We start from the raw sequence: 11,185 nt of genomic DNA, 5'->3' as shown, positions 1-11,185 counted from the left end.
AAACTGGAGCTGATATGAGGAAGGGCAAAAGGTGTCTGCCGATGTGGTCTACTCTTAATCAGTGTGTTGTTTCTACCAGATGTGAGATGCTTTATCCTTGAGACCGTGATTTTTCTGTTTTATTAGGTGGATTTCAGGCTGAGATATTGAACTAGAATTAAGTCAGTCCTCCAGTGGTTTTGTATTGCCAAGCACTGCAATGAAAAGTAACTACATTTTACGACTACATTGTAAAATGCATCTAGGTAATCAGATGTTTTGCCAGGAAATGTTACTTAGAGGTTTCCTGTTGGGCAAACTCTTTGTCTCTCTGCTATCTCCACTTGAAAGGAGAGTGTTTTGTCAAAAGGAAACAAGGGCACCCCAGAGAGTGGAGTAAGTGGGATGCTGTGATTACTCTGGGATGCAGAGCAGCACGATGCAGGGACACCAAGAAACTCCACAGTCCCTGAGCCTGCTGGAGCAAGACAAGCTGCTTCATCTCTGAGTTGCAAACCACCCCCGTCTCTACCAATACCCTCTACCACTTAAACGTATGAGGTGCTGAAGGACCTGGTAGAGAATGGAGAAAATTGCTTCCCTGAATGTCAAATTTCACTACTCCACTTCCCTGCTGGCTTCTGTGCCCTGTCAAGGCAAAGCACTGGTACAACAGCTGTTGGGGAAGCACTGTGCCTGGCTGAGCACATGGAGGAAGCTGTGAAAGGGGTAGATGTAAGTTGTGTTAAGTGCAGCAAGCATGTAGATGGGAATATTAATGGAGTATTTTAATTGCCTCAAGTACAGTACTTCTTAGTGCTGTTTGCTTGAAAGACTATTCAAACAGAATTGAGGTACTTGACCAGACAATGTCCTTTTGGTAATGTGTGCATGCAGTTTGATATAGAGACAAACTGTATTGAGAGTGGGTCAGATCATTCGCAAGAATCAGTTTGATGATTTATGTTCTACATCTCTGCTGGCCATTGATTCCTCCAGCATATTAAAAGAGTATTTGTATGGCACATCTGTAGGAAAGGATCTTTTCATTTTACTGCGCAGGGGAACAAAGTAAGGTGCTGGCAAAGTGACTTAGAGAAGTTGCTTCAGGGCAACTGAGGGATCTCCAGCACTGCAGGTTAGCCAGAGGACCTCTGCTAGGTGCTTCATCTAAAGCCCATCACAGTTAATGAGATCACTAAAGAAGTTAGTCCTCAGGACTTTAGCAAAGTAAAGGTGTGCAGGTGAGTAAAAACAATTGGGTTACTGTGTCTCGATAAGCTCCCATTCATCAGGTTAACCACTCTGGGCAGGCATCTTGCCTACTGTCAAGTCAAGTGAGTTTGCTTAAACTGCATTTGTATTTTACTTTGTATTAATTATGGATACTTCAAGTGAGCATGTGGTTATTTAACGTAGTTCCCCTCATTATTTTCCAGTTCTATTACAGCGCTTGAGATTTTTCTGGACATAGCCTGATAATATGTACCAGGTTTGGTGTATTTAGGTGATCTCTCAGAAGAAAACTCACAGTTATACTGCTAAAACTCGACTACCTTATTGTTTCGTGCCATTATTAGCATTCTGACTTCACACCTTCAGTCTTTGAAATGTATTCTCATGTATTTGTGAGGCAAATGCTTTGTTCAATTAATGTTACTTATGCTTATGTCAGGGGAGTGCATGAATAAGTTACAAGAATATAGCTAGTTATATAGTTCTACCAGTTCTCCAAATAGCAAAGGACACTCCTGAAAGTCATCAGAAAAGAACCCAAACAAAAGCTGAGTATGTGGTTGTGTATCATCTGTCGTATTTATAAAGCCCAAGAGCCATTTTAGTGTTGCCAGTCTGTGAGAGGTGTGGGACTGAATAGTTTTTCTAATTGTCTTTGCACCATGAGATTCCTGTTTGCTATAAATTGCTCTCTCTTTTGTTTTACAGTGATGCAGTTTGGAAAAGGAAAGTCCTGTTACTATCGGTTCCTGACCAAAGGCCAGCAGTGGATATGGCTGCAGACACACTACTACATCACCTACCATCAGTGGAATTCGAAGCCTGAGTTCATCGTTTGCACTCACCTGGTAGTTAGGTAGGAGCAAGCACCAAACACTTAACTAAACACTTATGTCTCAGTGTTCAGCCATTACTTATGTTAACCAAATATTTGCTGTGCCTACTGACACCCTAAGATGGTGTGTAATTCCGTAAAACTATTATGGTAGGGAACATGTGTTTTCATTACTCTTCTTGGTTTTTTTCAGTAACTAGGCCAAAAGCCTGCAAGTCACCATTGGCCAAGTCTACCAGTCTGTTACATTCCCCTAGTGATGACATGGCTGTAGAAAGATTAAAGCTGTTAAGAATCAGGCAGCTTTATGGGCATAAATGGGATCATATATCTCCTACAAAACCTCTTGATCAGAGCTTTAAGTATTTATGGCTTGAAGTTAGCTGCTGACTTGATAGCCTTATTCCTCACCTCAAATCCAGCCCAGGATCCCCCCCTAGTGGGAAGCTGCTTGTACTGGGTTCAGCCCCATGCTGGAAGGCAGTGTGTGTGGGGATACTCTGTGATACCTTCTGGAGGGGAATCTGCTTGATTACCACTGCCATCTCAAAAATGACTGTGTTAGAAGTGAGAATATATTTACTGAAGGGATTGAAAAATTAGTGATGTACTGGTTTGCTCTATTAACGTGAGTCAACTTGCTGCTCACTGTGTCTTTACTGTCAGGAATCAATTTGTGATTTTTTTCTGGTGTCACCCCCCCCCCTTTTTCTTGTCAAACATCTGGAAATAAAACACTAGTAAACTTATCCTAGTGGTGAATCATGTGATGCTGTTTACTGTAAATATTTTAAGAGAAAAAAAAAGTAAGGAAAGAAAATACACACTTTTAGAGGCACATTCCTATGGATTCCTGCACTTTGCATTGCGCCTGGGCAGGTGCTGGTTTGTATTTGGAGCTTCCATTGGACTGTGGGGTGTTAACTCTGGTGCAGCACATTGTGTGCACCCTCAGAGAGAAGGACCTGAGCTCCTTCTCCCCAAGGCTCTGGCCTAGGGATCACTGAACTACCTACCACATGCAAAAAGTTGATTCTTGATCATCTTCAGGTTAGCAAATGAATGTACACTTGTCCTGGCAGTTTACCTGCACAGAAGCTGTAGGATCATTATTCTGCCTGATTATGGGAAATGGGAATCTCCCTTTTTAGGAAAATTGTACTGAGGTCAAAGACACCCATTTTGTCTTCAATAACCAAGTGCACTTCACTGTTAGATTAGTTTTGCTTGAGGATATTCAGGGCCAAAATTTGCAAAGGAGTGTCTATTTTTGTACTTGGAATGATTAGTTCAATTAATCCTACAGACTCTGCAGTCCTGGGCACAGGGGGATGGGACACTGCCCTGTTGTTTCTGATCTGTGGAGTTACAGATTGAGTGGCTATATGATGGTGTTCCTCTTTGCTCCTTGAGAGAGTGTGTGTGTGCTGTGCAAAGCTTAGGACAACATGAATACCCCATAGTGATCTGTATGGTAGGATAGTTACCATACAGCAAACAATATGTAGACTGAAAACCTGGATTTTAAATGAATTTTGCTTGGTTTTTTTAGTTATGCAGAAGTTAGAGCTGAGAGAAGACGAGATCTTGGCCTTGAAGAGTCATCAATTGAACTGGCATCCTCTTCTCTAAAGGTACCATGTCCCTTCACAGATGAATGAGAAGGTGTTTAAACCAAGCTCAGTAATTGCTTACCAATCTTAGGAAAATATTTCTTCTTTCTTCACTTTCTTCTTTACTCCCACCTCCTTCCAAGCCTTCAGTTGGCTTATGACTCAGGCAGGCCCTGAGAACTTGTCCTCCACATGGCTCAGATCACCCATCTTGGTTCAGCCCCGGCTGGATGGGCTTTGAGCAACCTGGTCTAGTGGAAGACATCCCTGCCCGAGGCAGGGAGGTTAGAACTTTAGGTCTTTAAGGGCCCTTTCAACTCAAACCATTCTCTGATTCCATGAGACCTGCAAATTCAGCAGTTGCATTGCTCTGTTCTGCTCCTTCTTATCTTTCTGAGACCATTAGGAATAGGTTAAACCATCTCAGCTCAGAAGCAGAAAAGCAGAGCTGGAGCCAGAGGCTAGATTGCTGTACCTGTCACCCTTAGTAAGGTGCAGGGGATCTGAGTGCGGGACACTACCACCGGGTGCCTGTTTTTCTAGTACCAGCTCATTACTGACACTCAGATGAAGGTTGTAAGTGAAGAGAAGACACTTATTCTGAATTTCAGCTCTGTTTACACCATTGAGCTGGCTTGCATCAAGTGTAGGATTGTGACCAGAGCAGTAACTTCAATGGCTTGTATCAGTCTGACATCTCAACACATCTGCCCAATTAGCAAGGTCATTTTAAGTTCTTCCTCTCAATAGTTTACAGCTTAGACCAGTAATCAAAGCAACTTCAGGTGGATTGTTGTGTAGTTATCATTCCATTAGCCTTATTGCTCTTCAGACATTATTTTATGGGATCTCAGGCTGTCCCCCTCTGTGGATGTGGTCCCAGTTCCTGCTGGGAGCCACTGCTCCCCAGGGTGCAGCGAGCGGATTTGCAGCTCTCGGCATCACCTGTCCCGCACAGGAGAGGTCTGCTCTAGGTTCTCCTAGGGCTGCAGCTATTACCCAATCCACTGCTCCATGTCCCTTCCCAGCTGTCTCTCTCCATCTCTGCAATGGATAAAACCACTTCCCAGCCAGCCCATCTGCCACCTTTATTCATTCCACTCCCCAGCGTGGCACAGCCAAGCAGTTGTGAGATCCCTGAAGAAATCAGGCAGAAAGAAGCTGACTATAAAAGCTTATTTCCTTTTGCCCACAGCTCCATGGGCAGGAGGGTGGCAGGGCAGGGGCATTCGCATGGGCACGTTGCTTGCTGCCATCACGTGGGTGTCCCAGGCATCACCCCAAACCGATGTGCCTCGGGAATGATTCTGAGCGTCCTGGAGGCTTTAGGGTGAACACAGAGGAGCAGAGTTTGGTGGCGTAGTGCTGCCCACCCAGCCTGTTGTTGTGCTCTGCGAACAAGGGGTCGGGGAGGTGGGGGTGCCCTCCAGCTGACCATCTCACCGCTTGTGCTTCGCTCCCCGCAGAGCCACGGCAGCTACCTGGACGTGGGGCAGTGCGGCAGCAGCCAGGATGCCAGCCGGGAGGGAGTGTCGCTGTCATCCCACAGCTCCCGGCACTCCTCGCACACTGCCCTCTCCGACTCCACGTGTAGGTGCCCGCGCGGGGGGCACAGCACTGGGGATCGGCTGGAAGTAACTGAGTTGGGGTGGGAGGCGAATGCTCAGCACTGGCACCGACATACCTTGTCATAAGAAGTTACAGGGCAGCGACAGAGCCACAGCCACGTGCTGCCTCCTCCGTCTCAGCCCACTGCCAGTGTGAGAACAGCTTTCCCCTAGTTTGTCACAGCTGAGGGTCCTGGCTGTTTGCTGTGGCTCAGGGGGCAGGTGACTCGCTAGCTTGATTGAGCCCTGAACCTCACTGAAAAAACTTTTATTTTGGGGTAATATAATTTTATTATGGGGTCTCTGATGCTAAATCCCTGCAGAAGGAGCACAGAAGGATGCCTGCCTTGCTGGCAGCTTCACCCCAGCCCCCATGAGTGCCTCCTCCTGGGGGCAGCAGCAAGGTGACCGCAGTGCCTGTGCAGGGCCACCGGCAGGAGCTGAGTCAAGGGGGTTTTCTTGAGATACTTGTCATGGGGAGAGTGGGAATCCCTTCTGGAGGCACTCATGGAGGGCAGGCTGAAACAGGGGGCTAGCGTCAGAAGGGAACCCAGTGAGTCAGGAGGGGACCCAGAGGGACCATGGAGGGGCAGTTTGGCGACCCAGTTTGGCAGTGTTTGCATCACTGCTCGTCTGTGTACACAGAGTTCAGGCTTAGCCAGGGTACCCAGGCACGAGTCTGCTGTATCACAGTGAACTGTCTCTTTTCCAGCCACATCTTCCATGCGACTCACGGACACCAGCACTCCCACCCGGCCGTCGGGTCAGGCAGAGAAGGCAGCCCTGCGTCTAATATCAGTCAGAAGTGCTCAGGTCGGTGGTCCTGGCAAGCAAAAGCCTTTCTGAGGCTGTAAAGAAATAAGCTCCACAAACCTTGATCTGAGATGCTAGATCCCCCACTCTAGTGTGCTGGGATTTCCCAGTGCTGTGGGGAGTGCCACTGACTGGCAGAGCCGGTGGAGAGATGCTAGAGGCTCTTCTGCTGCTTCCTTTCAGGATTCAGTTTGCTCCTCCAGGCCAGATGCCTTTTCATACCACCAGCCTGCTTTTCTTGGGGTTTGTGCACATGAAATGGCTTTTATCCAAAATGCATGCTGAAACCAAGGGCTTGCAATTTGTAGGGGCATGCAGGAGCTTAAATTCTCCGTTCAGACTCATCCTCAGATTTCCACACGGAGTTGTCTAATTCCCTGTACTTGTGCATCCCTGGTATCAGCTGGTACAGTACCAGCTTTGCACCAGAGCTGCTATGGACCTATAGTAAGGCAAAGTTTTCATTTCTAGGCCATAACCTCTCCGCAGGCCCCTGGTGAACACCTCCCTCAGCACCCCGTGGCTCAGCCAGCAGTGCCCTCCCAGCACCCTGTAATGGTACGTGGTTTATTTTTGTTAAGCACACTGGTGTGGGCAGTGAGTGGGGGCAGCCTTGGTGGCTGTGCTTCACTGCCCTCACCTCCTTGCTCGCTCATCCCGGTGTGGGGACAAGGTTTCCTTGCCCTTTCTGTTGCTGCTACTGAGATTTACCTGCAACCAGATTATTTCAACTCCTTGTTTCAACAGACAGAGCAGGTAGGACACCCAAAGAAATAGAGTAGAAGAAGGTTTAGACTTGTCAAAAGCATTGGAAGCTGCTGAAGGCTCCTTCCTGAATCTCTGGCAGATAACTACAGGCTGATACGGTGCTGAAGAGTTTTATTTCCCTGGGAGAGGAAGGGGATGCCATGAAAGGTTTAAATTAGGCCAGGAAAAGAAAGAAAAAACCACAAGAAAAATGTGAGAGTCATAAACCATAATGATGAGATCTGTCCTCACAGAGCTTTGATGTCAGTGTGGTAAATGTTCAGACTTTAAAACAGGAATTGAAGATGGTCAGTGTAGGTGTGAAGGATGGATCCCCAGGTGGGATTGCAGCCTAACTTGGGCCTGGCTTTTGGCAAATATAATTAGCAGCACAACTGAAAGCCCAGCCAGGAGGTGTGGCAAGGGTTTGGATGCAGTGTCTGCCACAGAACACCAGTGTCCCAAAACCAGCAAGGCATTACCCTGGGGGAGCAGGGGAGTCTCATGTACAGACACTATCTGTGCAGAAATTTAACAGACCAACACCTGGAGGGAGGCACTGAATGTGAGCCAGGTGTGCTGCTGCCCTAGAATTACAGTGGCAGTTCTACCCTGTGATCCTTTTTCTCTGTTCTCTGCAGCCAGTGTACCATTTCCCAACCCAGCTGGGGATGATGCATCAGCTGAAGGAGCAGCTGGAGGAGAGGACTCGTGTACTGCAAGCTGACATCAAGACACAGCAGGAAGAGCTCCATGTCATCAAGGAGCAGCTCCAGCTAGTGCAGGACTCCAACCTGCAGGTAACTGCTGCCCCCAGGTCTCCCAAACTCACCAACCATTTGCATTTCCTTTGAGCACACAGATCAGTAACAAAATTGTCTGTGGCCAAAGCATTCAGAAATGAGCTCTGGACAAATTGGTAGTTTGGTTTCAGACATGAGAGTGGTGTCTCCTGAGAGATGAGTGACATCAATACCTGGCTAAGTACTGAATCAGTAACTTTCATGATTTGGAAAGAAGCAATCCCAAGCTAATCCAAAGTCCTCCCTGCACAGAAACCTTGGCTGGTTAGTGCTGCTGGATCCCCAGTGCCACTCCTGCAAAACACAGATGGCACAATGGAGCTGGAACAGTCATGGCTCTGAATAAATATTTGGCGCAAGCAAACATTTGATTTTCTATTACTCATGATTCGTTTTGCCCCTGGATTTCGAGATGCTGCTGCTGCTGCAGTGTTATTTCTCCCAGGCAGTACAACCCACAATTTATGTGCCTCTTTTACTTAAAGATGCTGATGCAGCAGCCGATCCCTGTCGTCTTTAACAACGTGCAGCACCCGAGCCCCCGGAGGCCACCACCGCAGGGGACGCCCAGGCAGACCACAGCCAAGAAGTCACAACAGTCAGGCCTTATGGGGACGAAGCACTACTGCAGCACCCACCTGCCATCACCACGCCAGTTCCTCAGGGACCCCTGCAGCACAGCCACCCAGGTCGCTGGCTGCCTCGTCATCTCTGTCACCCCCTTGCATGGCTCTTAAAACTTGTCTGCTGTGTCCCTCCTTCCCGTGGTCCCATGCATCTCCTTTGTGCTGGTTTTACTGCGTATCTGGCATTACAGAATTTGTGTCAAGATCAGTTGTGAATGATGTCATTCAGCTGTAAAAATAAAAGCCAGATAGCCAAAAAGCATTCAAACACTGGGGACTGCTGGAGCCATCCTGGTGACCAGGGAGGAACTGAATGGGAGGTCTGGGCTCTTAGTTGCTTCTGTTTGTAATTGCAACATGATGCTCATTTCTAGCCAGTGAGAGTTGTGGCTTTGTAACACAGAGAAGTAGGCATCATTTTAAAAGGTTCAATGTCTTCTGCCTGAGGAGTCTTGGAAGGCAGCTTCGAAAAACAAGTTTGTCATCACTAGACCTAAATCCACTGTTGAGATTAGTCACTTCTCAGGAAAGACTTGAGTTGCTCAAAAGCAAAAAAAGCCAAAACTGCTGCTTTAAAGGATGGATGAGATGCTTTCCTTGGGGACTTCAGATTTACACTTTCTCTCTTAGCTGTTCTCTTCCCCTCAAGCCCTTTGTGCCCTCACCCTTGTACTCTGATTTCTCAAGGGACTGTCTGCCTCTGCCAGCACCTACCCTGCAGGGGCAATGAATGCCAACAGGTTGGTTGTCCTGAACAGATATACAGTTCTTACTGCTGCGTTCAGGGAGAGTATCCTATTGTTCCTTATCTGTTTCCCATCAGCATACTAGAAGCAGTTAGTTATTTCAGCCTTCTGTTAAGGAGCTTTAAAACTTACGTGAGTATCTATGTCTTCATTTCAGGTACAGCAGCAGCAGCAGCACCTAATGAGAGGAAGTCAAGGCCAGCAAACGTGTCTGCCAGGGCAGGCAAGCATTTCAGTGCCCCTCTACAACAACCCCATGGTGTTTTCACAAACACACCCCATTACAGTGGCTGCACAGATGCCAACTGACAGCAGCGAAAGGCAGCCACAGTCCGACTACAGCCAGGACAGGAGCCTCAGGTACCCACAGTCTTGCTGGAACCATCCTGATGGTGGTGACAGAAAGTAGCAATGCCTGGGCATGGGGAGGGCAGGCACAGCTGGGCTATGGGGCAGTGGGCTCTGGGTGCTACAGCAGGGGTGTAGGGATGTTCCCTCTGCAGAGGTGTGCATATCATGCTGTATCCTCAGGGGCCTGAAATCCTTTCCTCTCCATATTTCCATCAATTTTTCAAGTAACTCAGGAACCTTTGGACATCTGCCAACTGACCACTGTGAGAGGGAGTGAACAGGAAAAACTAGCCTTTCCCAAACCAGTATCTGCTTGCTCTGAAGCTTCAGAGTGTCTTTTCTATAGCCAGGGCAAGTCCCATGGCAAAGCCTGTTTTTAATAACTGCTGGAACCATCATATGAAACATATACAACTGCCCCAAACCATTCAACCATCTTTCAGAGACAGTGCCTACAGGATCCAGTTGTTCCAAAATATTGTGTTAGGAAACAAGATACACCCCAGAGGTCTCATTATCTATAAGACATACTTCTTACATGAAAGATTTAGCAAGTTTCAGCTCACCTCTGCAAGTCCATTAGAATTTTGGAATCACAGAATGAGTAGGGTTGGAGGGGACCTTAAAGAGTATCTAGTTTCAACCCCTGCCGTGGGCAAGGACACTTTCCACTAGACAAGGTTGCTCAGAGCCTCATCCAGCCTGGCCTCAAAAGCTTCCAGGGATGGGGCAGTCACAGCTTCCCAGTGCCTTGTGACCCTCACAGGGAAGAATCTCTTCCTAAGATCTAATCTACCAGTTTTAAGCCCCTTTTCTTGTTACTACATGCCTTTGTAAAAAGTTCCTCTCTAGGTGTCCTGTAGCTCCTTTAGGCGCTGGAAGGGGCTCTAAGGTCTCCCTGGAGCCTTCAATTCTCTAGGCTGAACAACCTCAACTCTGTCAGTCTATAGGAGAGATGTGAGGTGACAAGAAGCATCCTATTTCATTAGCTTGTTTTCAAGGTGGTGGTTTGCCTGCTTTCATGGAGGATTTTCAGGGATTTGTTTCTAGAGACTGACCGGAGCTTGGACTTCCCTCTTCCCTGACCATCCTCTGTTTTCCTTCCACCACAGGATGCTGTTGGATCAGTCCATCCAAGCTATGATGCCTGCAGCCAACAGCAATGGCCAGCCCTTGCAGAGCAGTGCCAGCAGGCAGCAAGGAAAGTGAGTCTTTGCTGGCCCTTATTTTCCTGCAGTGTTTTAGCAGGGCACTTCATGGCACTGAAAATGACTTGGAAAAACTTCTACCTGAGTGTGCAAAGACAAAGAGTCTCAGTGTGATATGAAACAAAAGTTCAGCTTGTTAGGAGAAAAAAAGTAGTGGGAATATTTTTTAATTCCAAAGAACTTTATGATAAATAAAGTGCTTTGAAAAGAAAAAAAACCAATTTCTGGCTTTTGCAAAGCATGATATAGCTGAACAAGACATGGAGGAGAAGTACAGCCTTAGAAACCTTAATTTGCTGCAATTCCAGTCCATGCTTGGTCGGGAGGGGGAAATCTGAGGCTGCTGTCAGCCAGGTCTGCATGCTTTGACAAGCCCTGTTCCAGTCTGGTCCCTGCAGCAGCTGAGCTCCCCAGCACCCACTCTGGTGGTGGGTCTGGGTTTGGGTTCTCACGCCTGATTTTCCTCCCCATGGCAGATTCGTGGTGGAGCAGCAGACCTTGCCTCCCCCAATACAGGTGCAACCAGTTACCTGTAGCACCGTCCGACCTCCAGCCCCATCGCCCATTTTCTCCCCATCTCTGATGATCCCCCACACCAGCTTCACGTCCCACCAGGCCAAC

General features: G+C 47.6%; 1 protein-coding gene across 1 annotated transcript in view; it reads left to right on the top strand.

Annotated features, from left to right (window-relative positions):
- LOC103807834 (neuronal PAS domain-containing protein 2-like) overlaps positions 1–11,185 on the top strand; it is a 25,453-nt gene that overhangs the window by 12,801 nt on the left and 1,467 nt on the right. The window contains exons 10-18 of the mRNA XM_009080583.1: positions 1,924–2,071; positions 3,603–3,684; positions 5,130–5,253; positions 5,983–6,087; positions 7,476–7,630; positions 8,119–8,323; positions 9,278–9,365; positions 10,469–10,561; positions 11,041–11,179. Coding sequence (XP_009078831.1) covers positions 1,924–2,071; positions 3,603–3,684; positions 5,130–5,253; positions 5,983–6,087; positions 7,476–7,630; positions 8,119–8,323; positions 9,278–9,365; positions 10,469–10,561; positions 11,041–11,179 — 1,139 coding nt within the window. The remainder of the gene's footprint in view (positions 1–1,923; positions 2,072–3,602; positions 3,685–5,129; positions 5,254–5,982; positions 6,088–7,475; positions 7,631–8,118; positions 8,324–9,277; positions 9,366–10,468; positions 10,562–11,040; positions 11,180–11,185) is intronic.

This window comes from Acanthisitta chloris, unplaced genomic scaffold (assembly GCF_000695815.1).
Source record: "Acanthisitta chloris isolate BGI_N310 unplaced genomic scaffold, ASM69581v1 scaffold5358, whole genome shotgun sequence".
Lineage (NCBI taxonomy): Eukaryota > Metazoa > Chordata > Aves > Passeriformes > Acanthisittidae > Acanthisitta > Acanthisitta chloris.
The sequence above is the reverse complement of the archived record's forward strand: the minus strand, read 5'-3'. Positions and strand labels throughout refer to the sequence as shown.